This window comes from Arachis hypogaea, chromosome 17 (genome assembly GCF_003086295.3).
Source record: "Arachis hypogaea cultivar Tifrunner chromosome 17, arahy.Tifrunner.gnm2.J5K5, whole genome shotgun sequence".
NCBI lineage: Eukaryota > Viridiplantae > Streptophyta > Magnoliopsida > Fabales > Fabaceae > Arachis > Arachis hypogaea.
The window spans coordinates 39,398,116-39,425,362 of record NC_092052.1 but is presented as its reverse complement, the minus strand read 5'-3'; the positions used below and the strand labels follow the sequence as shown (position 1 = coordinate 39,425,362).

The window sequence follows — 27,247 nt, the reverse complement described above, 5'->3', positions numbered from 1 at the left end:
TCTTAAGTATACATACTTGTAAGGATTAAATTGAAAATTTGTAAATAATGATTGCAAAAAATTGCTTAAAAATTTGTTCTATAAAATTTTTTTTTAAAATATATATTTAATATCTAGTCATTTTTGTCATATTTTTAAAAATATCGAAGACTTATTTGTTATTTTTTTTGTTGTTTTTTTTTTGTCAACAAAATGAACTTTCAAGTACCATTTTGAGAATTTATTCTTTATTTTTAATATTATTAGAATGATTATTAAAAATTTGTAAATTATATTTGATTTTACTTAAAATCTTAATTTGAAAACAATTTGATTTGATTTTACCATTTAAAAATACTTCTAACATTTAATTTTATTCAATTTTATTCCTAATATTTTCGGTGTATTTAATTTTATCCTTAATATTTTTTATTTGTGTAAAAACTATTTCTAAAAATTTTCAATTTTAGCTTCAACATTTTACATGGAGTTGATGTTTAGAGGTAATTTTGATACAAATTTAAAATATTAGAGACAAAATTAAATGTAACTAAATATTAAAAATATTTTTTAAAAAATTTACAAATATTAGATATAAAAAATATATTTTATTATAATAAAATATTTAAAACTTTTAATATATTAAAATATACGAATTTAATTGTGTATTTTTTAATAATATTTTTAGAACATGCGTTAGTAACTTCCAATAACAATATCATCGTATAACCTACTGCCAATGGTTTTATTATCTTTAAAACAAAGAAATAATTAAAAAAATACTAAAAAAAGGTGTCAACGGTCATTACACACAAATAAAAATATTTTAAAATATTTATTTTCTTCTATTAATACCCCAGAATAATTATCATTATCAAATGATTAATTATTTTACAAATTAACATTAGTGAATAGTAACCTACAAATTATAAAATTTATATCTTCACTAGTTATTGGGCCTCACTATTTCAAAAATTGTCATCTTGAATTGGCTCAGTCTTGCAGCAATCTTTTCTAAGAGTTTAACACGTTGCATTCTACATGTGTAGAAGAATCTTACAATCTATACAGTAGCAAAACCCTTATGAGTTATAGTTTAAGAAAAATTTCAAGTATACTGAAAATACTGGTGTTCCACTTGTTTTAACTGTTGATTTCAATTAATATATATTATATATATTTTTTATAATTTAGATCAACGGTTAAAATAATTAGAATATCGGTGTTTTCGATACACTTAAAACTCTTCCTATAGTTTAATGTAGGACTTAGAATATAAAAATAATTGTTTATATAATTTATAGTGTTAGAATATACATAACATTTGAGCTTTGATATTTTGTAATTTAGGGTTGTTTGACAATAAAACTACTGGCACCAACATTCAAAATTCATAACGAAACTCTAAACTAAACCCACATAACATTCCCGTCTCAAAATGTCATGGTGTTTAAAGAACCCACTTCTAATTCAATGCCCACTATGACAAAAAAACAATCACGATGACAACCAAAAAGTCCAAACACCTCTGGCCCAATATCTTCTACTCAGACTAAACTAAACTAATTAATATAGGTAATGCTATCTGTATACTAAAATTAGCTACTAAAGTCAACTACCAATATAAAATATATGCTGAAATATAAATACATATTGAAAATATATTCGGCCACACATGTATTTATACACAAATACATTAGTAGCTAATTTTAGTAGCTGATTTTGGTGTACAAATAGCATTTCTGAATTAACATAGTATAGCAAAAGCCATCGTGTGCCAGTAGCAAAACAGGATGTGCTTTATATTAATATTTGTACACCCTAGACCTCGCCCACATTTAATCTCATCTTGAAGCGGATATGACTATAGCCATCCTTCCCGAGTGACCTTTGAATTCTGTTCTGTATACAGATTACCTAGCTGCACGTATGAGCATCTTCAGGAATCAGAGCCCATGTGTTGTACTGATCAAGAGGCAATTGTAAATGAAATTTCATTTTGATCCTTTTTACCTGTTTTCTTTCTAATTATTATGCTTGCTGCATTTTGAAGTAAAATTTGAAAGCTTACACTTGCTACACTGTTCACTGCTCTTGATTCCTTACCATGAAGAAATTTTTCAACTTTATGATTATCTAACACATTATCTTTGTTACAAGGATGAACGTAGTCTATAGGTAATTGTTTTTAGTATTAGCTATCTATGAAAGCATGCTTTGCAATCCCTTCTACTTTCGTTAATTTAATAGATATGTGAATCTCAATGAATAGCATTACAAGTGACAACAAGAAGGAACAAATTACAAAGAACTTTGATTTCACATTTACGGAGTAGTGCTATGCTATCAATTTTGTTCTTGAAATGGGCAAATATACTTCCATTATTTCTGGTTTAGTATAATTTATACTAGAACATAGTCCAAATGTGTTATCAGCTTTAACATAGGAAACGGTCGAGATTTTTCTCAAAATTGAATGAAATTAGGAAATCCAATAAATGATGTTTCCTCCTAAATCTGATATTTTTTCTTCTTGTTTGCATAAGCCTTGTGTTGCTTCTCTCACTTTTGCATTCTTGGTTACCTCAACAAGAAAATTGCAGTCTGGTGATAAGCTTGCCAAGAAATCCAATAGATAGCTTTTTCGTCCACTCCTTCTTCCTTCTATTTGTGCCTAAAAGACAATCGATTGACCGGCCTTTCGACACCTGATATCCGTGCTTACTTAAAAATCAAGTAGGTCTGCCTTCCCAAAACTGAACAGCTTGTATAGCAGTTGCCGTTAGGTGCAAGTTACCAAGTTTGATACTAACTACGATATATGCATATTCCATCATTATTGTGACAGACGCAAGCCAGAAGCTTGGGTTTAAGTCACTAAACTAATTTAGCGCTTTCTGTTTGGTCACTCTGAAGATAACTTGAGCTAGGGGGTCTTTACTACCATATTGGCACTACAAGAAAGATGCGACAGAGGCAATTGCTGGTTATGTCTGTCTCTGATTACAAAATCTTTCTTTGAGAATTTATTATGGGTTAGTCAACTTCGATCAATTGAAGGCATAACTTTGATGTATTTATTTTTCTCTATAACTTTCTAATAACTTAACATAGTTTTGTATTGCGGATGAAATCTGGTAAAAAAAACAAAATTGAAAAGTCGATTCCATCTGGGATTTTCAAAGTTGAACCTTGGAAGATTGTTTCTGATCTCTCCTTGGATGGAAAAAAGTGAAATGTATTTCATTATTTGATATATAAAGCGGAAAGAAACTTGTCAACATACTGAATCCATTGACAGGGTTGGAGCCTTGGAGGAAATGCAACTTGTAATCTTCTATCTTGTTTGAATCTGAGTGAGAATAAATTGGTAGTTTTAACTCACTTGAAGTGCTAAATACCTCATACAATATATGATTGGATCACACATTCACTCTATTGACACAACAAGGTACCTATATGCTCTTCTCCTTTGCCTCACACTGAAGAATTTGCATGGGACCGGTTCAAGATCTTTACAGACAGCATTGGCATAAAAGGAAATGTGGTTGCTGATGATCTTACCTACACTTAAGTGGCTTGATGAAGAAGACTTTTCTTGAATTGAGGTTTTTAATGAATGAATTCTCATCTTTATTCGCCAATAATCTAACATTTTCATCCAGATTATTCACAAATAGGGTATGCTTTCTCTTGATAAATTGTTAGGTTTTGTTTTTTCTTTTTCGTCAGGCTTTTGTAGTAAGCTCAAATAAACGAGTACAAAGACTTCTTTCTTCTATCATTTCACTCACATTCTTAATGGATGAATAGCCTTTATTTCAGTGACCTAATCAAATCATGTGCATTATATTTACTTATCCAGCATATGCAAGCCCGTTTTAAACCTTGGACATTGCATATTATTGAAAAATCAAGTAAAAACACGAATTTGATCCAAACTGAATACAACTCATTTGATTTGTGTGCATCAATGAAGAAAATGGGAAAAATCCTCTTTCTTTTTCTTTTCTTCAGAATCTCCCATCTTAAAGTTTATATCATTGCACCAAATTCTTAGATCTCACACTTGTAAACCCACCCATTATTGTGAATTAAGCTTAATTTCGAATGCATCACATCTGCCACAGTTTTCGGTATGCTTTGTTTAAAACTTAAGCTAGGTAACACTATTTTCCTTCCTCTTTCCATATACTCTTTCGGAGCTTGAGGTTCCTGAGAATTTTACATTAGAAAAAAAAAAAAAAAAGCAGATATTCCTCGACGGATAATCAGATATTCACATTCAAGCAGCACCGGCGTTTGAGGGTCTTACTATATAACGGTCATTGATGTCGCTCGAAATAATAAATAATTAGTTAACTAAAAATGATAATATAATAGATTCCAAACATATGTAACCCTGTCAGACCTTGATTATCAATACCTCTATGCAGTGAAAATTTACAAAAATGCAAGTTTCAGCTCATTCTAAATCAAGATACATAAATTCACCAAGTTACAAGTTTCAGTCAGCTCATTCTAAATCTTCAAGATACACCAATTACAATATATATTCTTTCCAGATACCAAAAACTAGAAGTAAACATAAATTTCAGTACCACCACTAAGACCCTAACCTTTGAAGAGCTTCTTGAGCTTTACGCAACTGTGGCTCCGCCTTCAGAGCCTCCATGTAAGCCTCAATAGCTTCTTTCTCCATTTTCTTTCCTTCATAGTACTTGCCCAACAGAAACAACGCCTTCGCGTTCTTCGGGCTAATCCTCAGGGCCTCCTGCAGATCCGCCATCGCGGGATCGGCCCGTCCTCGCTGGCCCGGGCCCACCGTCATCCTCAGCTCGGCCCGCTTCACCAGCGCGTCGGCCCTCTCGCCGTCGCTGAGCGACCGGGCCAAGGCGGGGGACAACGCGGCGTCGAGGGAGTCGATCGCGGCGGCGCTGAGGCCGCGGAGGTCGAGGGCGAGAGCGACGAGGAGGTGGGCGGCGGCGTCGGTAGGGTCGAGGGCAATGGCCTGGCGGGCCTCGTCCTGGGCCTGTTTGGCGAGGGAGGAGGCTGAGGATCGGGAAGGGGATGCCCGGGCCTTGGCGAGGATCTGGGCCCCGCGGACAAAGTGGTGGTTGGCCTGGACGTGGGCCCGGTTACGGTTTCGGAGAGAGGAGAAAAGCTTCTTTGGGGCGTCGTGAATGAAGTAGAAGGAGAAGGCCATAAGGACGACGAGAAGGATCTGTAAAACGACGTTGTTGAGGGATGAGTCATTGTTGCTGTCCATTAGCCTCAGCCCTGAACCGTGGATTTGGGATGGAAAAGGGGGTGGGGGTTTCTTAGTTTCCTTTGACTTAAAAAGCTGCTTTTAGCTTTACACTTGGCTACACCATATTTCATTGCCTTTCTCCATTTTCTCCATCCCCCTTCTGTATTATTTAGAACTTAGGAGTAATTTAGGACTTATAAATAAGAGAGTGAACTTGTAGTTTTTATCTTAATTCACTAAGTTAGTTTAAAATTGTAATTTGTTGAATTGTAAAACGAAATATAAAACATGATTAGTAAACTGTAAAAATTATAGAAAATTTAATAGCAAAAATTAATTTTACAAATAATAAAATAAAAAATAATTATTTAAATTAGTCTTTTTGAAATTTTTGAAATCGAATATTTTAGTTTTTTAAATTTTAAAATACATAAAATAATCATCAACATTTATTTTTATTAGATAATATAATTTTTTTTTGTTAGTCGATTACTGATCTAGAACGTTAACTCGCACACATGATCGTTAAGTGTTTATGTGTACGTTCTGGATAAATTAGTCTCCATAGATAAATTAGTCTCCATAGTAAAATATAAAATAATTTTCGAAAAATTTTAAAATATTACTAATAGAAATCTTTTATCATCCACAATATACTTCTAATTGAAATCTACAAATTTAAATAACATATTAAATTATACTCTCATCAGTAACAAATTCATGTCTTTTAACGAGAAAAAAACTAGTTGAGTGATATTTTCAGCAACAAATTCAACTTTAGCAACAAAATCAGAGTGCAGTGATAAATTACAGTAACAAAATTGAAAAAGAAAGAATACAGAATTTGTTGGAACTCACCAAATCGGGGACCAGCTTCTGCTTGCGCAAAGAAAGCTGACGGTGGGGAAAAAACTGATGGCGAGACTCAAAGTAAGAAGATGACAACGACGACCAGCCTCAGGACCGGCTGCTTCTACGGCTGGCGACGATGAGCGCGAGAAGATTTGGAGACTGGAAGCGACGAGATAGACAGGAAGCGACGACGACAACCACTCTGGGATCTTGAGTGCGAGACTGGAGATGAAAGAGTGAGAGAGCTTGAGATTGCCAGAGCCAGTGAGCAAGAAATGAGAGAGCTCAAACTTCATTGAGAAAGGGAGAGAAAAGAGACGTTGAGGGCAAAAAGTGTGATTTTTTTTTCTTTAAAGTCAAAGCGAGAGATTGGACTAGAGTCTAGGACTAGGATATTTTTTTTGTCAGAGTTAGAGATTAGTGAGAGATTGGACTAGAATCTAAAATTAGAGTATTTTTTTTTTTTTTGGTCAAGTAAATTGCACAGCTCCCAATTCTAGACATTACACCTATCTTACAAGAGGCATATAGGAATGCCATGTGTACTTGGCCTCCCCTACAAATATTTAAAAACTTAAATGATATTTTTCTGTGTGTCCGTATTCGTGTGTAGTGTTAATATTAACCCATAAGGTAGGTGAAAAACCGTTCACCTCATTAAACAAATCCATCTAAGTAAATAATGACCATATAAATTCAAAAGATTATTTTTATTGTTACCAGCTAGTGTATTATTAATAATGTACAATAGTTAAAATTCTTATTTATATAGTAATACTAATTGAAAGTTGAATTTTTTTTAATTCTCTATTGCATTAATCAAAGGCATAGCTTCAAAATTTAAAACCATCAAATCAGGGATAAGTATTCAACAACTGCATTAATTAATACAAGAGAAGAGAAGAATACAAAAAGAGATTAAAAATATATAATTAATTCTATACATTCACAATTATTACCTTTAGGCATGTACACACTCTTCAGAGTCTATAGTTTGAGACTTTAGTGTGTCGCATGATAAGGGTAAAACAATTGTTATACTAAAATGATTAATTATAAAAAAAATTGAAATCAAGCATGTAAACAAAGGCTTTTGCAAAACATGACAACTGCTTTTATGAGGAGTCAAGCCAAGGTACTACAAATAAAAAACTTTACCATCTAAAAAAGAGTAAAGGATTGCTCTATGCGGAGGAATTGGAAACAAGGTCAACATACTACATGTCCTTTCATATTTGCTTTGGTCAATTTTGATTCCACAAATGAAAGCATCTCAATTCAAATACAATTGCCATTCTCCCAAATTAAACAAGATGTGATGTACAATCTCACAATAATCTGTAACAGGTGAATTTTAACCATAGTAAATAGAAAATGTAGATCAGTCCAAAATTACCAAGCACAATAGAAAATTGCTCAAGATTAATTCGAAAGGAAAAGAAAGTAAGGGGTATGAACTATTGAGATTGTTTTTAAACCTAAAATTCTTATTTCTCTTTATAAATAGTGATATGATGTGTTGGAACTACATTTTAACAACTTTAATTACACATGAAACTAAATAAAACCGAAAGTATTCGTACATTCATTTCAAGTTCAAAATATGTCACATCCTAACTTCTATCAAATACTAAGAGGAAAAATAGAAGCTTACTAGTATCTATCGCATAGAGCAATTATTTTGATAGAATTGGACTTCAAACTCTTTATTGCTTTAGTAGTTGCTATAGCTCCATCAATCGTTGTAACAATAGGAACCTTGTAATCCAAAGCCATCCTTCTCAGAGTTAAACCATCTTTTTTTTTTTTTTTGAAAGAAAGAGTTCAACACACATGTGGAGCATAAAATACAAACAAATTAAAGCAGACGTACAACTCCTATGTCATCTCCGGTCTTGTCATCAACAACATGAGTTATTCACAACACCATTCTCTGGCATATGAAAAGGATTGATTTACGCAGTCTGTAACCCCTTTTTCCTTATTGTGAAAAATGACATCATTTTTGTGTAACCATATACTCCAAATCACTGATATACTCCAAATCACTGAGAAGAAACCAACTAGCCAATACCTGCGCATTTCTTTCCTCATTCGGACAGCTCTCCAACTCTGAAATTGCTGTTTCACAGTACCGGGCATAATTCACTCTTGTCCAAATGCCGATATCCAAGCACACCACACCTGCCAAGAGTACTCACAGGTAATAAACAGATGTTGTATATTTTCATCATCTTTCTTACACAGCATGCACATAGTATCATTCTGTTGTAGGACACCTAGTCGACTAAGCCGATCCTTTGTATTGACTCGGCCTACCAAAACAAACCAGGAGAATAGTTCCACTCGTGGCAGAATTAGGCCTTTCCAAATGTCTTTTGTGAACCTGTAGCTTAGAAACTCCTCATCCATAGTCTCTTCCTGCAATACCTGCACAAATGAGTTAGTTGTATAAATGCCTTCCTTGTGAAACCTCCACACCACTCTATCTTGCACATCTGCTATCAATCTAATAGATTGCAGGACAAGTAGCAACTGGTCCAGTACATTCGTCTCCCATTGTCGGAGCTCTCTTCTCCATTGGAAGTGCCACACGCACTCTATCCCATCCCAAAACCCACAATCCCCAATAACTGATCCTTTTTGGTTTGAAATCAAGAAGAGTCTTGGAAAGTTGTCTTTCAGCTTTCCCACTTGGAGCCATTTATCTTTCCAAAATCTGGTAGCCCTACCATCTTCTACTTCCATAGCAAGCCCATCAATCATCTTCTGCCTGACATGTTGCTCTTTTATTTGCACTTGACAAATGTCTCTCCATGGTCCTCCCCTCTTTGGCAATATCTGAGTGGACAGCAAGTGGTTTGGGTTCAAACTATTGCAAGAGCATACAATCCTCTTCCATAGGGGACAATCCTCCTTAGAGAAGCGCCACCACCATTTAAACAATAAAGCCGTATTCCGCACCACCGCATCACCCATCCCCAATCCTCCTAACTTCTTTGGTGCCTGAACCATCTCCCATTTCACTAGTGCCATACCAGGTTGTCCATCATCCTTTCCCCAAAAGAATTTCCTCTGTAGTGAGACAATTCTCCGTGCAACCGCGTTTGACATCTTGTACAAACTCAGGTAATAAATAGGCAAGTTGTTGATAACTGACTTGATGAGTACCATCTTTCCAGCCTTGCTAAGAACCTTCGCCTTCCACAAGCTGAGCTTCTCTTCCACCTTATCTATCACCGGCTTCCAAGTTTTTACCAACCTCGGATTCGCACCTAAACTAATCCCAAGGTACCGTACTGGCAACGCTGTCTCCTGACATCCTAGAATCTGACACATCTGGCTGACCCATTCCTGACTGCAGTTAACTGGTATCAAGTTAGACTTCTCGAAGCTGATGCTCAACCCAGACATCATTTCAAAACACCTCAATAGCCTCTTATAGTTCCTGATAGTTTCCTCTTCTGGCGGACAGAATAAAATAGTGTCATCAGCGAACTGTAGGTGTGATAGCACTATTTTATCCCTACCAACTAACAGAGGAGATATCCGATTGTTCCTAACCGCCTCCCCAATCATCCTGTTCAGCACGTCCACCACCAGAACAAACAAACATGGCGATAAAGGGTCTCCTTGACGTAGCCCCCTCTCCATTTTGAATGGTTTTGACGGTGATCCATTAATTAGAATAGATACTGATGCCGAGGTAACACACTCCCTCACCCACGCCCTCCATGTTCTTCCGAAGCCCATCTTCTCAAGCACAATGTCGACAAAGCCCCATTTTACTCTGTCATATGCTTTTTGGAAGTCCAGTTTAATAATCGCTGACGCCTTTTTCTTCAGTTTTAACCATTGCACAGTTTCGCATGCTATTAAAGCTCCATCATGTATCTTTCTCCCCTTTACAAAGGCACTCTGGGATTCCCCAACTAAACCTGGCATTACACCCCTCATTCTCCTTGACAATATTTTAGAAATAACTTTGTAGACACACCCAACCATGCTGATAGGTCTCAGGTCTTTTATCTCCTTAGCCCCAACAAATTTCGGAGTCAACGCTACCCACGTGACATTAGCGCCTGCTGGCAAGCTTGCAGTCTCAAAGAAATTCAACACGGTCGCAGTGAACTCCCTTCCAATCTCATCCCAACACTTCTTTATAAAATTCATATTATATCCGTCACTTCCCGGAGCCTTAGAAGATTCACAATCCCATACTGCCTCCTTCACTTCCTCTACTGATGGGAGCGCCTCCAAGGCTTCTGCTTCCTCCCTCTCCAGACAATTAACCAATCCATCCCTAAAAGTCACCTTTGGGGATGCTTCCTGGTGGTACAGCCGCTTATAAAAGTCCCGGATGGCAATCTTGATTCTTGCTTGATTCCTCACTAGTCTCCCATTGATCACCAAAGCCTCAATCCGGTTATTTCTTCTCCTCGCCGAGGCAATATTATGGAAGTACCTTGTGTTTCTGTCTATCTCAGTAGCATATCTAGATCTTGACATTTGCTTCCAATGCATATCCTGCCTTACATACCACTTCTCACAGCACCTCACTAAGGCCCTCCTCCTTGCCTCTATTGTACCATCGTATCTTCCACTACTAACCATATCATCCACCTTGCGTATTTCTTCCTCAAACCTCTTTATCCGCTCAGTCATATCCCCAAAATGCTGCTTATGCCATAAGCGTAAAGGTTCTGACAGTGCTTTCATCTTCTCCAGGAATTGTACGTTGCCTAATCCCCTCCATTCCTCCTTTACCATTCTCAAGAACCCTTCATGCGTGAATCAGGAGTCCAGACTACGGAACGGTCTTAGACCATCAAACCTTCTGATGTCTTCCATGATCAATGGGCAGTGATCCGATAAACCTCTAGACCCACTTCTTAGACGCACATCTGGGTACTTATCAAGCCACTCTAAAGAAACCAAGCTCCTGTCAATACGGCTGCACGACTGTCTCCTAAACCATGTATACTTACAATCATTAAGTTCCAAATCGACCAACTCAATATCATTTACCCATGTTCTAAATTCTGTCGCGGACGCAGGTAAAGTAACAGCTCCTTTCCTTTCCTCCAAGAGCAAAATTTCATTAAAGTCCCCTAAAAAACACATCGATACCTGACACAACCCTGCAATAAAACTTAGCTCCTCCCACATTGAGATTTTCTCAGCTCTCTCATGTGGTCCATACACCAAACAGATAGCACAATGAAAATTATCTTTTACTACAATTCCTTCTAAACATAACCATCTTTCCCCTTTATAACAATTATACAGTTTGAAGGCCGGTTCATTCCATATTAACAACAGACCACCAGAAGACCCACTCGAACCTACGAACTCCCAACATGCTCTGTCACTTCCCCAGATACGAGCAACATCAAATTTAGTTATGACCTCCTTCTTTGTTTCTATCAGACCCAACATATCTAGCCTAAATTTATTTTTAAAATTCTTTAACATACTAACTTTTGCAGTACCTCCCAACCCCCTTATATTCCAAGAACTAAAAATCATTTTGCCAAGACATTACACACCTGTTTACGATTTTTTGGCCGGCTTCTTCGAGCTTTTTCTTTTTGCTTGGCCTGTCTTCGTTTCAATGCCTTGACTTCGTTCTGCTCCTGCAAGATTGCCATGATATCTTCTTCATCACTGCACTGCGCACCTGACTCTACAGCTAATTTCCAGGCCTCTTTGTTCTCTGCCATCTCTTCATCCCAAGTAAGTCTGTGCTCCTTGCTGTCTAGGCTTCCGGCCTCTGATCCTGAATCTGCGTCATTCTCATGTTCTTCCTCTCGGCCTTTTGCTTTACTCTGAACAGTAGCATCCACCAAGAATTCTCCTTCCTCCAATCTGGAACCCATATCTCCTCTAATATGACTTTTGACCTTTGGATCGTTGCTTCGGGGTTTCATAGCATCAATTCTATTTCCCCCGTTTCGTGCTGTCCTCGTCCTTGGAGCAGCTTCGGGTGCTGCGTTCAAATCGGCTTCCTTCCCCTTCAGTCGCCGGTCACTGCTGGCATAGGTAGCCTCCTCGATAGTGGGCCTCTCTGCACCAGTCTGCCGGTCCTCCTTCTCCCGCGCCTCAGCCTCCTGGTCGCATCTCCTTCGCTCGGCTTCGTCTCCCATTCCCGATTCCCCCGCCGCACCCTCCATATCACCAGCAACCCTGCACGAAACCGCTGGCTTCCTCCCATGCCCGGTCGGTCTTGCACCCAGCTCTCTTGCCTCCGACGCGCTTTGATGTCCGCCGTCACTCCTGTTCGGCGAGCCTGCATCCTCTCCCAGCTGCGCCGTGCTTACCTTAGGCATCCTCGTGGAGTTCTCTTCGGTTCGGGCAAGCCTTGCACCTGGGTCAGACCCAGCCCGTTTCGGAGACCCACCCGCTGGCCCAGAACTACTATGCTTCACCATCAGCCCATCATCTTGTCTTTTCTTAGCTATATTGGGCCTTCTTTCTTCCAGCCCATTTTCCTTTCTTACATTTTCAAACATATGGCACTCATAACTTTCATAATAATTGGAAACCGTTTCTTCCGAATCCTTACTCTCACATGATCCCTTAGAATCTGCCCGCCCATTTAATTCTCAATGATTTCCGTTTCTAGAGGATCTGTTTGAAATTTTGTAATGCCATTCATTTAAAATGATACTTGAATTTACCACCTTGTCCCTCCCCTGTTCGTCGTTCCTATGGTCAACCTTTGTCTGCACCACCGCTGGATCCCATGCCACCACCATTGGTTCACGATGTATCTCTTCTTCGTTTGTCATGTGTCGTACATTTGCCTCCTCTTTTCCTTTCCGAAAGCACTCCTCCCGATACACCTCTCCACCCACTTCTCGTACAAGGACGTCGAATCCACTTGTTCATATTGTAACATGAATCCATTCGTTGATCATATCAAAGGTGCATGTATCGATGAGGACTCTACCCGCACTGAACGAAATACCCGATTCCGTCAGTTTATCGCATTTCACTACTTCTCCCCATTGCTCTCCTATTCTATGAAAAGTGTTTCTTGACCATGCATGTATTGAGACTCCATAACATTCTAGCCACACCCTTCTCGACTCGCTTTTCTCAGTCTCATCTCATCTCCATACCCTATAGAACATTTTTAATAATTCGTTCATTCGAAATGTGTAAGCTTCTTCAGCTCTAAGCACCGAATCGAACGTTATCATTGCTTTATAAGCCCCCAACTCCCTTACTTGTATCACTCCGGGCCATTCCCTATGAATCTTCTGCTGTAGTGAATTAAAATCAATCGCCTTCTTTGTGCCTCCTACAATACTTCGCTGTAACCAAACCACATTCTCACTTGATATCGGCACTTCTATCTTCTTTGTCCATCCATTACTACTTTGACCTTTTATGGGTTCATCTGATATCTGTCTCACCATTTTACCATCAACCGCTCCCACCCTATGTACCAGTGTATTGTGTCCTCCAGCATCATTTCTGGTGATCACTTTCAGTCGGTTGTCAGTCGTATTTTGCACCGTAGCTCCTCTTCTATATTTCGCTTCTCCTACAAACAGCTTTCGTCCTCTCACCACCATACTGTTCATGTCTGCAATAGCCTTCAAAGCTCCTCCCTTTGTGGTGTACCGTATAAAGGCAAACAGATATATCTGGCCGTTTTTAACCATCTATCCGATCAAGTGCATCACCAGAACAAGTTATCACCATTAGCTGAATGTCTCCATTGGCAATCATGTCACCAGCATGAGGCCTACCTTCATGCATCTTCAGCACTCGCTCAGCTGGGATATTAGCTGATTTAAGAGCAAGAGCCGTTCCAGAAGTAGCAACAGTCTTAAAACCAACCTCGACGAAGGTCTTTGCTATCTTCTCAAGGTGAGGCTTCGTTAAATCATTTAAGCTAAGGAACACAATACCAGAAGTTGGTAACTTCTGGCTGGAAGCAATTTGAGCCTGAGCAAATGCAGTATTATACAAAGAGTCAATACCCATGACCTCACCAGTACTTCGCATCTCAGGACTTAGAAGCACAGCACAGCCTGCGAATTTTGATAAGGGAAGAATAGCTTCCTTGATAGACACATATTTAGGAATGACCTCTTTTGTGAACTATATATCATAGAGAGATTTTCCAGACATGAGAAGGGAAGCATATTTAGCCAACCGGTGACCTATTACTTTTGATACAAATGGGACAGTGTGAGAAGCTCGAGGGTTGGCCTCAAGCAAAAATAAATCCTCTGAATTAATAATTGCATACTGACAATTCATGAGCCCCGAGACATCCAGTCGTTTTGCCAATTTTTCAGTCCATCACTTGATTATCTCCAAGCAAGAATATGGAACAGTTCTTGTGGGAATAGAGCAGGCAGAGTCACCAGAATTTACCCAGCCTGTTCAATGTGCTCCATTATCCCACCAATGACCATATTGCCATGTGAGTCAGTCAGTGCACCAACGTCAATTTCAATGGCATTAGATAAATACTTGTCAATTACTACTACAGGTGGTTCTGGATCCACCTCAACAGCAGTTTCAAGATAAGTCACTAGTTTATCATTACTATAAACAATCTCCATTGCTCGACCTCCCAGAACATTCCCAGAACATAGGAAGGGCGAACAACTGGGTATCCAATCTCTAGCGCATTGGCGAGTGCATCTTTTTCACTCCTGGAAATTCCTCCTTTTGGCTATTAAATCTTTAATTCATTGAGCATCACATTAAACCTTTTTCTGTCCTCAGCAGCATCTATGGAATCAGGGGATATTCCCCAAATGTGTACATGACCAAGCCCAATGGCACACGCTGGCTTGTGTTCATCCAGGTATTATTGTATGGGGAGAGACAATTTCAATTGTGCTTGACCTCCAAATTGCACAATGATACCATTAGGTCATTCCAAGTCAATAATGTTCAAAAACATCTTCAACAGTCAAGAGTTCAAAGTATAGACGACCACTGGTGTCTTAATTTGTAGAGACTGTCTGAGGATTTGAATTCACCATGATTGTCTCATATAGAGAGAGACAGAACATGGAAAGACTAATCATTTTGAAAGCATATGCCAAACTGAAAGCCAGCACACATACCAAGCCAAAAGACAAGGCATGTAATGTCACATTTGAATTCAATATTCATCACGATCAAAGGCTTAACTCGTGCAATTCATCAGCTTTACTCTCACATTAGTTGACAGTTTTTACTTTGAGAGAAAAATGAAGCAAGTAGAGAGATAAAGAAGAGTTATGTATTCTGTCTTTACTTGGTTTTTGAGACGCAAATTTGCAACCAGTAAAGCAGGAATATTCAAATCTGTGGAATCTAATCAACATAAAATAGAAGAAAACTCCTAAAGAGCAAAGGATGCATGACAAGCAGCAATAGTCAAACACAATCCCTTGACCAATTCTATTTGGTCCCCCACCCAAAATTAAAACATTCTTTCTTTTAGTGGGAGCTGACTCACACCCAAAATCATAAGAAGAATACATATAAAGAGTATTAGCTTCAAATTCTGCAGCACAGGTATCAACTCGCTTATATGCTGGAGTAACACCCAGAGACAGTCGCCTGCACCGAACTTCCATCTCAGCAGATTTAGTTGCAAATGCTATCTGTTTATCACTAAACCCTCTTTTCTTAACATCATAGAAATCAACATTCGTCAAGTCAGACAAATTGTGGGACATCAAGAAATTTTCCACATCAACTAGCTCCTTGAGCTAAGTGAGAAACCATTAGTCAATATAACTCAGCTCGAAAATTTCATCAATGCTCATGCCTTTTTTCATTGCAGCATATATGGCATGAATGTGTTCAGGGTTAGGAACTCGAATACTATACTTCAATCGTTCCCAGTCATAGTCCAACTTTTTCACTTTTGAACAACCCCATCTAGGGTATCTGTGTTCCAGTGACAGGACAACTTTTTGAAAGGACTCTTGGAAGATTCTCCATATAGCCATTGCCTACCAACAGACTTCATCTCTGTTGTCAATATTGATTTTGAATCAGGAAATTTATCGAAAGAAAACCGAGGAATCTGAAATATAAATAGCCATGGGAGAGAAGTGCATATGAGATTCAGAAACAAGTTTGAATAAAATTTATCAAACATATAACAAAAAACATATTGTTAATGATTCATCAAGATAATACTGATATTTGATAACCTAGTATAAATGTTGGTTTATCAGATTACAGCTCTATGATTGGCTGATGCAAACAAAACTTCAAGATAAACTACAAGGAACGAAGATTCAGAACTTAAAATACAATATCAACAACCAAGACTTTTTCTACAAGCATATAAGGGATGTAATAATGCTGCCAAAGAAACTAATAAAATATAAGTCCTGGACAGCAATAGAATTTACATTAGTTCTACTATAAATGTTCAACAACCAAACTACAATCAAAAGTGAAAATACATGATGAAATTATCAACGAGTCACTAACCTTTATAACTACATAATCTATGGGGGCTCAAAATTAGCAATGTCCTTTTTTGTTGTATCATTTGGGATTTGATCCAGTGAATACCCTACAGACAACTTTGTTGCCATTTTTGCTATCAAAAATCCAGTAGCCTTCGACGCCAGGGCCGAGGACCTTGAGACTCTCGGATTCATCTCGATCACCATCACCTCACCATTTATAGGGTTGATAGCAAACTGCACATTGGATCCCCCACATTCGACCCCAATCTCTCTAATTATAGCAATGGAGTAATCTCGATTGCGCTGATACTCCTTATCGGTAAGGGTCTGTGCTGGTGCAACAGTCACCGGTATGAACTCCCATGGGATCAATATTCTCAATGGAACATATAATAACCACATTGTTAGCCAAGTCCCTTATAAACTCAAGCTCATACCCCTTTCACCTCAACAAGGACTTCTCAATCAAAACCTGACTTGTCAAACTAGCAGCAATTCCAACCTTGCAAATCTCCTCAAACTCTTTCCTATTGTAAGCAATCCCACCACCCGTTCCACCGAACGTAAAAGCAGGCCAGGCCTAATGATCAGTGAAAACTCGCTAATCTCATTAGCAATTTCCATACACTCCCTAATGATGGTTCCTATCCCAGAAAGCAGGGTCTTAATCCCTATGTTCTTCATAGTCTGCTTAAACAAATCCTTATCCTCGACCTTCTTAATAGTCTCCAGCTTCGCCGAATCAATTCCACACCGTTTTTCTCCAAGGCACCGCTCTCAGAGAGCTTCACAACGAGGTTGAGGGTGGTTTGGCTACCCATGGTGGGAAGCAGAGAGTCAGGGTGCTTCGCTTCGAGAACCTGCTCAACCAATTCAGGGGTCATAGGGGTAACATAGGTCCTTTTGCCATAGGTTGTGGGACGGGGAAGAAGTCGGTTCGGAAGGTTCTTTTTTATGCGAAAGGTTTAAAGTGAAAAGAGAAGGAGGAGGAGGAGAAGGAAGGGGAATGGGAGAGGAAGGTTTAAAGTTTGCTTTTCTGAACTCCATGAAGATGAAGATGTCCATTCCTCTTGGTGTGTTGCATATGAACTTGAGAATTATATTAAGTTATTTTAATACCATTTCTCTTTACTATAACCTATTTTCTTTACATCATATTTATTAAACTTGAGATATTAACATAAAAAAGCACTAAATAAATAATAGATAAATATATAATCACAGAGAAGGAATTAAACTAACCATGTTCTTCAAAAGATTATCCCAGGCCTTGCCACTAAGCATAGCGGATTGCAAATTTAAGCAAATTAAGAGGCACATAGGTCGCTAAACTGTAGAGCCAGATTACACCAGCCCAATCTCATCCCATTCCCTTGATTCTTGCAAAGCTCCAGTTAGCATATACTGCAAGAGCAGTTGCCACCTGCCAATTACAGAAAAATTTTCAGTTACAACAGAAGAAGACCAAGCCAACACATATCTTTACATATTAAGTTGCTGAAAGGAGAACAAAGAGAATTAAGATTACCAGCTAAGCAATCATGAAAGAACCCAGTAGAAGAAGACCAAGTCTTTCAACATAGGACCAGCTGTAAGACCTAGTGACGAAAATTAGTGCCTGGCTAGTAATACTGACTTGTAGGTAAAGGGCTGCCATCATTTCTGCAGGGCTGTGTCTCAGAGACCTTACACCAAACTTGTCCCGCAACAACAGAAAGTTAGTGTTCATAACTGTCACAATTTCCACTAGTAGGTGATAACATGTGAACTTTTCATAGATGAATCTAATGTATAAATTTATAATAGAGCTCATCCTTGCTGATTTCTACCTACAACCAAATATACTGAAAGAAACGTGAAATTAAATTGATTACCGAGAAGAAGTCAGTGTCCTTCATAAGCCAGAAAAATACTACTGTCATTAGTGCCAGGTAACTTCCAAGCACAATACCAGTAGCAAATATCTCCATCAATTTCCAGCTATCAGTTTGTGGGGATGGTTTCACTCTATCCTTGGATATTGTCATAATGGTACCTAAAGGGATAATGGTGAAGGAAAATTAAGTTGAAAAATCACACAACAGTCCAAGCAAACTACATGAAGGTCATTCAGCACAATATTATCTTACCATCATTTAGTATGGCCATGATCAACACCATAAAGGGTGCAAAATCAAACTTCCAAATCAATGCAATAAACATGAAATCAAACTGCAAAATAAAAAGTAGATCAAATAAAATTATATGAACTATTTAATTAGGTATGTAAAAGAACTTTTTGGTTCACCTATTTTCTACACTTACCACAATATGAATGGTGATTGACACTGCATATATCTGCCATAAGCAAAAATGAAAAATTTTGCAATGTTAGAACGCTAAAATATCAAAAAAGTAGAGTGAAGCAATTAAATTCTGTATGCAAGGAAACTAATGGTATAGTTCTTCATCCTTTGGACAATTGCTGAGATGATAAGAAATCAGAGAATTAGTGAGTAGAGAAGATGAGACTAAGCTAGATTGCATGAAAAGAAATGTATTATTAATGTTCTTATTAGTATGAGTAGCAGCGATGATATATATAGATACATCACAGACTTGTCTCACAAAAAACAAAATCAAAAGGGGTAAAGATTAACTAACTAATATAAAACTACAACTACTCTTTAACTATATCAATTGTAGAATTTATATCAATATGGATACTCCCCACAATAGAAATTTACAAAGACTTAAGAACAAGATACAAAACAAGTATATGCTCGAGAAGGCCAACTATCCCAATGTTAAAAGAGAAAAATAAGAGCAAACAAGTTTGATTATCATAATCAAAATGCTATTAATTAACAGTAATACTATCTGTTAAAAAAAAAAAACAGCCACTAGTGAATTATTGCATATATTTAGCATTTTATAATTTTTTTTTATTATATTGCTGAAACAAGTTTGATTGTTAGCATATCATAAATTTGATTATTCTAATATGATAAATTTGATTGATTATTTTAGTGATAGATTATTTAATTGATAAAAATATTAATCAATATGTATAAATACATACAAATATGTAATAGTTAATTTGGTGATTAATTTTTTTTGTGTAGATAACGTTTTTTATTAACTAATTAATCATTGTGACTTTTGAACTATTGAAACATAAACACATTATATACTACACCAATATTCTATAATATATAATTACTCAATAATGCTCTCTTCTAGTTCTAAAATTAGTACTTGTTAGTTCTTAAAATAATTGAGGGTGGGAAAATTAAGTGGGTTTATCTTAATTTCGAATGATAAAGTTTTCCACAAGTTAAAAAAACTAAATTTTTTTTTTCCCATTGGCTCTATGATCTTGGCTAGAGTTTTTTCCATTTATTAGGCTGGAAGTGAGTCAAGCCAGCTCGAGCTCGACTTGTTAATAGCTCGATAAGCTGAGCTTGTGAGCTGAGCTTGAGCCTGGAATTAAGCTCATAAATTAAATGAGCCGAGATTGAGCTTGAATAAGCTCAGCACATTAGCTCGTGAGCTGGCTCGATTATATATATATTAATACACATATCCTATATACATTTGGTTTATACTTTTAATATTAAATATATACATATAAAATAGTAATCTATAATTTTATATATATTAATGTTCTTATTTAAAATTTTATAATTATTTTTTATGTATAAAATTAATATTTTTTATTATATATAAGTTATAATTTATTGATATAGAATTATAGATTATGTTTCTGTTATTTAAGTCAGCTCGTGAGCTCGAGTCGGCTGATGAGCTTTCAGTGAGCCAAACTTGAGCTTAAGAAATAGGCTCAATTGTTAATGAGTTGAGCCGTAAGCCAAGCTCAATTTTCGTGAGCCGAACTTAAGCTTAACTTCAGCTCGGCTCACTTCCAGCCCTATGCGTGTTGACCTTAAAAACAACAACATTAGCCAACTTCACTTTATGGTTCACTCCTACTACATACTGTAACCTTTTTTTTCCTTTTAGGTCCTTACAACTATACTTTTGCCATAACAAAGTCACTTCACCCCTCTTCTACGAAAAATTATTGGTTATGGAAAATGTGGACACACTCCCAATTGGATATTGATACATTCTTTACAGCACGAATGTGACATTTTCTTAAACCCGTTTTAGACTAATCACAAATGTTTAGACTTTAGATAGTAACATTAGCTGCCTAAGAAGGTAACATCTCTATAGTGTGAACATAATATTATTCCAAAGCTTTTTTTGTTTTAACATAACATCGGTTAAATGAATTGATGGTTCAAGGCCAAAAGAAAAAAGCTGAATTTCTGATAAAAACTTACAGTCAATTTAATATGCTAAATTTGTAGTGGGTGAAAGTTGGCAAAAGTAGAAAGACTTAAGCTTATGCAAAGTTCTATGTGGGTGCTCTAGAAACGGTAGCGTCAGTTTCACTGCCATTGATGCTGAGACAGTTTTCTTCATCCACTCCCTGCTCTCATTTCAAGGTGCCAACATGAATCCCAGTGTTGTGAGCATCTTGACCCTAGCCTCCTTCCTCCAAGCCAAAATATTCTGTAAACTAAAATATTAGTCCGATCATTTAATTACCAACCAATCAGAATAAATTTTAGAGATATTAGTTACTTAATTGATAGATGCGAGTAAATGTGTTAGTTTTTTTATAGTTAGTATCCTTTACATAGTGTGTATCTCTAATGTAAATCTAAATCTCACCATTAGTAAAATTCAATTCCAGCTTTCTGTCAATTTTTTTCTCATTTATCTGTTACCATGGATTATAACAGTAAATGAATAGCATAATATTTTTTAAGTTGAAAATCAAAATCAGCTTATATACTAATACTTAAATTCGTGAAGAAAAAGCACTTTGAAGGGAGCATGCAATAGAAAAACAAAGTTTATATGGCAGAAAATTTTTTAAGACAACACATTATGTGCAAAGGGACAAAAAGAAAAAAAAAAATAGAATGAAAAGATCCACCATATGAGCTGATGCATCGTAAAAAGTCTCAGAACAAATATGACCAAATGAACTACTCTTGATTCATGGATCAAAGAGAAAAGCACAACCAATAAGTAGTTTCAACAGAGGGAAATACGTAACTCTTGTGCCAAAAGTTTCAATATAAATCATACATACCGTTTCTGACCATATACATGCATATTTGTGCCATTATTAAAATTTTAAGCATCAATAATATTTTTAAAACAAACAAATAGAAAAACAAAAATAATGAACAACAGAAAAAGGAAACATATTAATTAGATGGTATCCTAAACAAAATGATGTAACTATAGCAGCATTTCTCAAGAAAAAAAAAATTCATATATAAACTCCATATATCCACGGCAAGGAATGATTTAAAATTGAAGGCATGATAATACAATTACTTCCATTTAGAGATGGAAACAAATAGCATATTTCTCATAGATATTAGAAAATTACATTAATTTCTACATAATATAGTACATGCATCTGGGATTATAAATACTCTTTAAGACAAATTATATGCAAGTTCAGATTATCTCGGGCTTGGAATAGAATTGGAAACTTCAAAAAAATTCAAGCAACATAGACCAATATCCAAGTGAACCTCTCTAGACCTGATTATATTAAAGGTTCACAATTTAATTTAGTAGAGAAAGAAAGATATTTAGTTCTAATTGAGAAAGAAAGAATGAGGTATATCTACTAAAGCAGAAAAATGAAGATAATTATGGTCACTCCCAAAATCTTCGAGGGCAGTAGCAAATGCCACATCCCTTTCATATGCCTCTCCTAATCCTTTACTGAAAAAGTTTAAAAATATCGATATTTATTCAGAGAATAAATTTAAAAAATATCAATAAATTTTCAGGACCATACTAATGTTCTTAAATTTCATATTAATTAAGATGTGATATCACCCCTTCTACATGCAACCATGGCAAGATAAATTATAAATGATGACAAAATGCAATGTGAATTAGAGTGTTTACTGCACAATCAACCAATATATCATGCAAACATGCAACAGTAGCAATTATCGTTTATTAATTGGATTTAAAATTAAAAAAAGCAAGATATGAACAATGACCAAATTATAAGATAATTTTCATTTAACAAATACTAACAGGAAAAACTATTCTCACTAAGAGGGAAAACAGAAGCTTACTAGTATCTATCACATAGCCACTTAGGAGAGAAAGAGGTTGCTGCAAAACTATTCTGACTCTTTACACTCAATGAAGTCCTGAAGAGCAATCATTTTGATAGAATTGGATTTCAAACTCTTTATTGCTTCAGCAGTTGCAATAGCTCCGTTAACCGTTGTGACAATAGGAACCTTGTAATCCAAAGCCATTCTTCTCAGAGCTAAACCATCTATCTGATCAAGTGCATCACCAGAACTCGTTATCACCATTAGCTGAATGTCTCCATTGGCAATCATGTCACCAGCATGAGGCCTACCTTCATGCATCTTCAGCACTCTCTCAGCTTGGATATTAGCTGATTTAAGAGCATGAGCCGTTCCAGAAGTAGCAACAATCTTAAAACCAGCCTCGACGAAGGTCTTTGCAATCTTCTCAAGGTGACGCTTTGTTAAATCATTTAAGCTAAGAAACACAATTCCAGAAGTTGGTAACTTCTGGCCAGCAGCAATTTGAGCCTTAGCAAATGCAGTATTATACAGAGAGTCAATACCCATGACCTCACCAGTACTTCGCATCTCAGGACTTAGAAGCACATCACAGCCTGCAAATTTCGAAAAGGGAAGAACAGCTTCCTTAACGGACACATATTTAGGAATGACTTCTTTTGTAAACTGTATATCATAGAGAGATTTTCCAGACATGACAAGGGAAGTGTATTTAGCCAACGGGTGACCTATTGCTTTAGATACAAATGGAACAGTGCGAGAAGCTCGAGGGTTGGCCTCAAGCAAAAATACCTCCTCTGAATTATTAATTGCATACTGACAATTCATGAGCCCACAGACATCCAGTCGTTTTGCCAATTTTTCAGTCCATGACCTGATTGTCTCCAAGCAAGAAGACGGAACAGTTCTTGTGGGAATGGAGCAGGCAGAGTCACCAGAATGTACCCCAGCCTGTTCAATGTGCTCCATTATCCCACCAATGACCACATTGCCATGTGAGTCAGCCAGTGCATCAACGTCAATCTCAATGGCATCAGATAAATACTTGTCAATTAATACAGGGCGCTCTGGATCCACCTCAACAGCAGTTTCAAGATAAGTCACAAGTTTATCATCACTATAAACAATCTCCATTGCTCGACCTCCCAGAACATAGGAAGGGCGAACAACAACTGGGTATCCAATCTCTGCCGCAATGGCGAGTGCATCTTTTTCACTCCTGGCAATTCCTCCTTTTGGCTGTTCAATCTTTAATTCATTGAGCATCACATTAAACCTTTCTCTGTCCTCAGCGGCATCTATGGAATCAGGGGATGTTCCCCATATACGTACATGACCAAGTCCACTGGCACATGCTGGCTTGTGTTCATCCAGGTATTGTTGTATGGGGAGAGACAATTTCAATGGTGTTTGACCTCCAAATTGCACAATGATACCATCAGGTCTTTCCAAGTCAATAATGTTCAAAACATCTTCAACAGTCAAGGGTTCAAAGTATAGACGATTACTGGTGTCATAATCTGTAGAGACTGTCTCAGGATTTGAATTCACCATGATTGTCTCATATCCTGCATCCTGCAAATATAGAGAGAGACAGAATACGGGAAGATTAATCATTTTAAAAGCATATGCCAAACCGAAAGTCAGGACACATACCAAGCAAAAAAGACAAGTCATGTAATGTAACATTTGAATTCAATATGTCATCAAGATCAAAGGCTTAACTCGTGCAATTCATTAATTTTACTCTCACCTTAAGTTTACAGTTTCACTTTTAGAAAGAAAAGATAAAGCATGCAGAGAGATAAAAAAGAGTTATATATTTTCTCTTTACTTGGTTTCTGAGCCGCATATTTGCAACCAGTAAAGTAAGAATATTTGAATGTGGAATCTAATCAACATAAAATAGAAGAAAACACACCTGAAGAGCAAAGGATGCATGACAGCAACAATAGTCAAACTCAATCCCTTGGCCAATTCTATTTGGTCCACCACCCAAAATTAAAACCTTCTTTCTTTTAGTGGGAGCTGACTCACACTCAAAATCATAAGAGGAATACATATAAGGAGTATTAGCTTCAAATTCTGCAGCACAGGTATCAACTCGCTTATATGCTGGAGTAACACCCAGAGACAGTCGCCTGCACCGAACTTCCTTTTCGGCAGATTTAGTTGCAAATGCTATCTGTTTATCACTAAACCCTCTTTTCTTAACCTCATAAAAATTAACATTTGTCAAATCAGACAAATTGTGGGACATCAAGAAATTTTCCACATCAACTAGCTCCTTGAGCTGAGTAAGAAACCATTTGTCAATGTAACTCAACTCGAAAATTTCATCAATGCTCATGCCTTTTTTCATTGCAGCATATATGGCATGGATGCGTTCGGGGTTAGGAACTCGAAGACTATACTTCAATTGTTCCCGGTCATAGTCCAACTCTTTCACTTTCGAACAACCCCATCCAGGGTATCCGTGTTCCAGTGAGCGGACAGCTTTTTGAAAGGACTCTTGGAAGGTTCTCCCTATAGCCATTGCCTCACCAACAGACTTCATCTGCGTTGTCAATATTGGCTTTGAACCAGGGAACTTCTCAAAAGCAAACCGAGGAATCTAAAATATAAATAACCATGGGAGAAAAGTACATATGGGATTAAAAAACAAGTTTGAATAAAGATTATCAAACATATAACAAAATAGATATTGTCAATGATTCATCAAGATAATACTAATATTTGATGACCTAGCATAAATTTTGGTTTATCATATTACAACGCTCTAAGCTATTGCAAACAAAACTTAAGATAAACTACAAGGCAAGAAGATTCAAGACTTCAAATATAATATCAACAACAAGGCAAGAAGATTCAAGACTTCAAATATAATATCAACAACCAAGACTTTTTCTACAAGCATATAAAGGGGTGTAATAATGCTGTTAAAGAAATTAATAAAATAGAAGCCCTCGACAACAATAGAATTGACATTAGTTCTGCTGTAAATGTTCAACAACCAAACTACATTCAAAAGTGAAAATGCATGATGAAATTATCAACGAGTCACTAACCTTTGTAACCACATAATCTATCGAGGGCTCAAAACTAGCCGGCGTCTTTTTTGTTATATCATTTGGAATTTGATCCAGTGAATAGCCTACAGACAACTTTGCTGCTATTTTTGCTATTGGAAATCCGGTAGCCTTCGATGCTAGGGCCGAGGACCTTGAGACTCTCGGATTCATCTCGATTACCATCACCTCACCGTTCACAGGGTTGACAGCAAACTGCACATTGGATCCCCCACATTCCACCCCAATCTCTCTAATTATAGCAATGGAGTAATCTCGAAGGCGCTGATACTCCTTATCGGTAAGAGTCTGTGCAGGTGCAACAGTAATTGAGTCTCCAGTATGAACTCCCATGGGATCAATATTCTCAATGGAACATATAATAACCACATTGTCAGCCAAATCCCTCATAACCTCAAGCTCATACTCCTTCCACCCCAACAAGGACTTCTCAATCAAAACTTGACTGGTTAAACTAGCAGCAATCCCAGCCTTACAAATCTCCTCAAACTCTTCTCTATTGTAAGCAATCCCACCACCCGTTCCACCTAACGTAAAGGCAGGCCTAACAATCAGTGGAAACTCGCCAATCTCATTGGCAATTTCCATGCACTCCCTAATGGTGGTTCCTATCCCGGAAGGCGGAGTCTTAATCCCTATATCCTTCATAGCCTGCTTAAACAAATCCCTATCTTCGGCCTTCTTAATAGCCTCTAGCTTCGCCCCAATCAATTCCACACCGTATTTCTCCAAGGCGCCGCTCTCAGAGAGAGCCACAGCCAGGTTGAGGGCAGTTTGGCCACCCATGGTGGGAAGCAGGGCGTCGGGACGCTCCGCTTCGAGAACCTGCTCAACTAATTCAGGAGTCATAGGGGCAATATAGGTCCTATCAGCCATATCAGGGTCAGTCATTATAGTAGCAGGATTTGAGTTTATTAGAATAACTTCATACCCTTCTTCTTTGAGAGCCTTGCATGCCTGCGTTCCACTGTAATCGAACTCGCATGCTTGACCAATGACGATTGGTCCAGCTCCAAGGATCAGAATTTTTTTTATGTCTGTTCGTTTCCCAACTTTGGTCGCAGTGTCAGGAGCGAGAGCAGGAGCAGCAACAGCCGCTGCAGCGGCGGTGGAAGACACGTGACGGTGTTCGTTGGAACAGAAAATTGATTTTCTTTTGCCATAGATTGTGGAAAGGGGAAAGAAGCGGATCTGGAAGGTTGCTTTTGGTGCTTTAAAGCGAGAAGAGGAGGAAGAGAAGGAAGGGGAACGGGAGAGGAAGGGAAGAGGGAAATTGTGGAGGCGAGTAATGCAACTTCCGATTCCCATTAGGTTCCGACGGAGGAAGGAGCTTTAGCAGAGAGAAAGAATGTTTGGGTTTTGGAGAGGGTGAAGCCAACCTGGCGTGCGATGAAGCCTCGACTTTCGCAGAGAGGAAGAGGGTTTAGGGTTTTGGAGACTTTCGCATCGCAGGGGTGAAGTGTGTGGAGTGTGGACTTT

At 37.5% G+C, this 27,247-nt stretch overlaps 3 protein-coding genes and 1 pseudogene across 6 annotated transcripts; all 4 read right to left on the bottom strand.

The window, feature by feature from the left end:
- Positions 1 to 4,148: 4,148 nt before the first annotated feature.
- On the bottom strand, positions 4,149 to 5,248 carry LOC112763183 (uncharacterized). The gene is made up of 2 exons (XM_025808918.1): positions 4,599 to 5,248; positions 4,149 to 4,194 (listed from the first exon to the last, which is right to left on the bottom strand). The coding sequence occupies exons 1-2, from the start codon at positions 5,246 to 5,248 to the stop codon at positions 4,149 to 4,151; spliced, it is 696 nt and encodes a 231-aa protein (XP_025664703.1).
- An 8,484-nt stretch (positions 5,249 to 13,732) lies between these two features.
- LOC112764824 (carbamoyl phosphate synthase arginine-specific large chain, chloroplastic-like) lies at positions 13,733 to 17,492 on the bottom strand (annotated as a pseudogene).
- LOC112764821 (carbamoyl phosphate synthase arginine-specific large chain, chloroplastic) lies at positions 16,335 to 27,076 on the bottom strand. 4 transcript variants are annotated; one of them, XR_011875174.1, is made up of 10 exons: positions 25,748 to 27,076; positions 24,601 to 25,293; positions 22,695 to 24,254; positions 20,859 to 21,090; positions 18,835 to 18,867; positions 18,660 to 18,741; positions 18,405 to 18,565; positions 18,059 to 18,226; positions 17,773 to 17,953; positions 16,335 to 17,390 (listed from the first exon to the last, which is right to left on the bottom strand). XR_011875174.1 is itself a non-coding variant. In XM_025810618.3 (4 exons), exons 1-3 carry the CDS (start codon positions 27,074 to 27,076, stop codon positions 22,743 to 22,745), a joined length of 3,534 nt encoding a protein of 1,177 aa, XP_025666403.1. In that variant the 3' UTR covers positions 20,746 to 21,090; positions 22,695 to 22,742. The 4 variants fall into 4 exon arrangements, 1 of the variants encoding a protein (XP_025666403.1); XR_011875172.1 differs by having other exon boundaries at positions 16,335 to 17,619; positions 18,059 to 18,565; XR_011875173.1 differs by having other exon boundaries at positions 18,059 to 18,565.
- LOC112763181 (plasma membrane ATPase 4-like) lies at positions 17,891 to 21,713 on the bottom strand. The gene is made up of 7 exons (XM_025808917.1): positions 21,680 to 21,713; positions 19,379 to 19,389; positions 18,835 to 18,867; positions 18,660 to 18,741; positions 18,405 to 18,565; positions 18,167 to 18,298; positions 17,891 to 17,953 (listed from the first exon to the last, which is right to left on the bottom strand). Exons 1-7 carry the CDS (start codon positions 21,711 to 21,713, stop codon positions 17,891 to 17,893), a joined length of 516 nt encoding a protein of 171 aa, XP_025664702.1.
- Positions 27,077 to 27,247: the final 171 nt, after the last annotated feature.

Excerpts from the sequence above, each read along its gene's own strand:
- LOC112763183 (XM_025808918.1), bottom strand. The coding sequence starts at position 5,248 with ATGGACAGCAACAATGACTCATCCCTCAACAACGTCGTTTTACAGATC. Across the intron at positions 4,195-4,598 it reads GCTCAAGAAGCTCTTCAAAG|GAACCTCAAGCTCCGAAAGA; the intron begins GTTAGGGTCTTA and ends TAAAATTCTCAG.
- LOC112763181 (XM_025808917.1), bottom strand. The coding sequence starts at position 21,713 with ATGGCACAAATATGCATGTATATGGTCAGAAACG. Across the intron at positions 18,299-18,404 it reads AGGACACTGACTTCTTCTCG|TTCACATGTTATCACCTACT; the intron begins GTAATCAATTTA and ends ATCTATGAAAAG. Across the intron at positions 17,954-18,166 it reads TGGCAGCCCTTTACCTACAA|GTGGCAACTGCTCTTGCAGT; the intron begins GTCAGTATTACT and ends TGTAATTGGCAG.
- LOC112764821 (XM_025810618.3), bottom strand. The coding sequence starts at position 27,076 with ATGGGAATCGGAAGTTGCATTACTCGCCTCCACAATTTCCCTCTTCCC. Across the intron at positions 25,294-25,747 it reads TAGATTATGTGGTTACAAAG|ATTCCTCGGTTTGCTTTTGA; the intron begins GTTAGTGACTCG and ends TTTATATTTTAG. Across the intron at positions 24,255-24,600 it reads ATGCATCCTTTGCTCTTCAG|GATGCAGGATATGAGACAAT; the intron begins GTGTGTTTTCTT and ends CTATATTTGCAG.